General features: G+C 33.3%; 1 protein-coding gene across 1 annotated transcript; it reads left to right on the plus strand.

The window, feature by feature from the left end:
* Positions 1 to 230: 230 nt before the first annotated feature.
* On the plus strand, positions 231 to 623 carry LOC149193861 (uncharacterized). Its single transcript, XM_089407463.1, has one exon. It carries the CDS (start codon positions 231 to 233, stop codon positions 621 to 623), a length of 393 nt encoding a protein of 130 aa, XP_089263589.1.
* The last annotated feature ends 1,333 nt before the right edge of the window (positions 624 to 1,956 follow it).

The following is a 1,956-nucleotide window of genomic DNA, read 5'->3' on the forward strand; positions in this document are numbered from 1 at the left end:
ACGTTTCGGCTTATTCATGCGACACCGAAACTTCCCAAGGTCGAGAGAACCGGTTTCCAGTGGGGACGTCATATCAATTCAAAGAAAAAGGGCGGTGAACAGTTAATTGTCAGTCAAAGCAATAATCGTTAATGACGCACTAAATTAGAGGCGCAAGAAGCTTATAAATGGGTACCCTTCAGGTAGTCTCCAGTCTAACGAAAGCACTTCAACTCAGTTTATCTCTTATAATGTCGTCTATCAAAAGTTCGCAGGCTCGATCTTCCGCGGCACCGAATGGTGGCCCCACTCAGAAAGGCATTTCTTCTCTGCACTCTCATTCTGCCAATCCACAGAAGAGCGGGAGAGCATGTATGTGTTCACCCACAAGTCATCCAGGTTCCTTCCGTTGCAGTTTTCATAGAAAGTGTAATACCTCTTCCTCTGCACATTCTCAGCAAAATACCAGGAAGTCTTCAATGCCGAATTCTCTGGCCACGTTTGGCAGTGCAGAAAGAGAATGGGTGAGAAGAGCCCTCACTGCTTTCAGACGCCCCTCTAAGCACCACATGCAACGGAGAACGTCTTTCCAGCCGCGGCCGAGCAGGCTCCGCCATATGACTAGGGCTGAAGACGTCTGTTAGTCGATGGCCAGCTGGCTCCGCCGTATTAGGGCGCAGTTGTATACGATGCGCCTCTCCGTGTAAATCTTTTTGTTCAATCATTTTTTTTATCTCTCCATGTGTGTTAAAGTACGAGTTTTTTTAAATTTTTGTTAAATTATATTTTTTTTTAAATAATTATTTAGTTCAACTAACAAATATTGATTTTCCTGACGTTACAACACTAAAATAAAATATGTTTTCTTAAAGCAATTGAAATAAATAATAATATGAAAAAGAGAACTTGTAGTTCATTAAATTTTTAAAATGCAGAATATAGTTTTAGTTCCAAAATATTAATCTCAAGTTTCAAAAATTCAATTTTGGAGTTAAATATTGGTAAATTCACTTTTACATTTTTGAGAGTAGATAGTGTTATTTTTAAAATTTGATTGTGTATTTCCCACTTTTAAAATTTAATTTTGAAATTTTATATTAATATATATAAAATAAAAGTTTATTATTTAAAATAGAAGTTTTATATTAATATATATAAAATATAAGTTTATTATTTAAAATATAAGTTTTTTTTTTTGCAAATAAATTATATTAATTATTTTTAATACAACTCATTTTTAGTGGGATTTTTTTGGAAGTTTTTGGCGTGGGTTTTTTAGGTCTAATTTTTCTAAAATCCTAGATGAATTTATTGAAATCACAAATTTGATGGGTTAACCCTACACAATCCAAGTACCTTAGAGGTTTTTCAGGGTAATGAATTCATATATAGAGTCAAAAAAACTAGTTTAAATAACACAAATAAATATTTCACCTCAAATCTTCCACCAAATTACTAGAGTCCAAAAAGTCGCACTAAAGAAAACTATTTTTTAATATATATGATTCACATAAGTCATGTGCTTTTTATGGATCATTTTTAGTATATATAATTTAGAGTTTTTAAAAGAAGTTACATCAAGAAGTTACGCTTCACTTATGATTATGATGATGATAATGGCTATTAACCTCCTCTGAGATTTATATGCTCTATGAAACCTTAAGAAGATAAGAGATTAATTATAATTCTTTAACCTTTTATCTCTATGATCATAAAGAGATGAGAGAAACGCTCCTAGATCACCATACTTTTGCTGAGTTAAAAGGTGAAGAAGGTTGGTAGTTTGACAAATATTTTGAAAATTGGCTCAAATGTGAGTATAAGATGGACAATATAAGAGAAAGTGTTTTTCATCCTCAACCCTCCTAGGAAGGCACAAGTGACAAATTCTTTCATCCCATGGTGTATTGAGAATTGACTAACACCAAGTTTCACTATGAAGCTCATGAGAATTAGTTCTAATCTTGGCAATGCTCA

The sequence above is a fragment of the Pinus tabuliformis genome, chromosome 2_2 (genome assembly GCF_031772625.1).
Source record: "Pinus tabuliformis cultivar Carrire ecotype Pingquan chromosome 2_2, CPIR1, whole genome shotgun sequence".
NCBI classification, from domain to species: Eukaryota; Viridiplantae; Streptophyta; class Pinopsida; order Pinales; family Pinaceae; genus Pinus; species Pinus tabuliformis.

Bases quoted from the DNA above. Each gene is read 5' to 3' on its own strand.
- LOC149193861 (XM_089407463.1), top strand. From the start codon at position 231: ATGTCGTCTATCAAAAGTTCGCAGGCTCGATCTTCCGCGGCACCGAAT.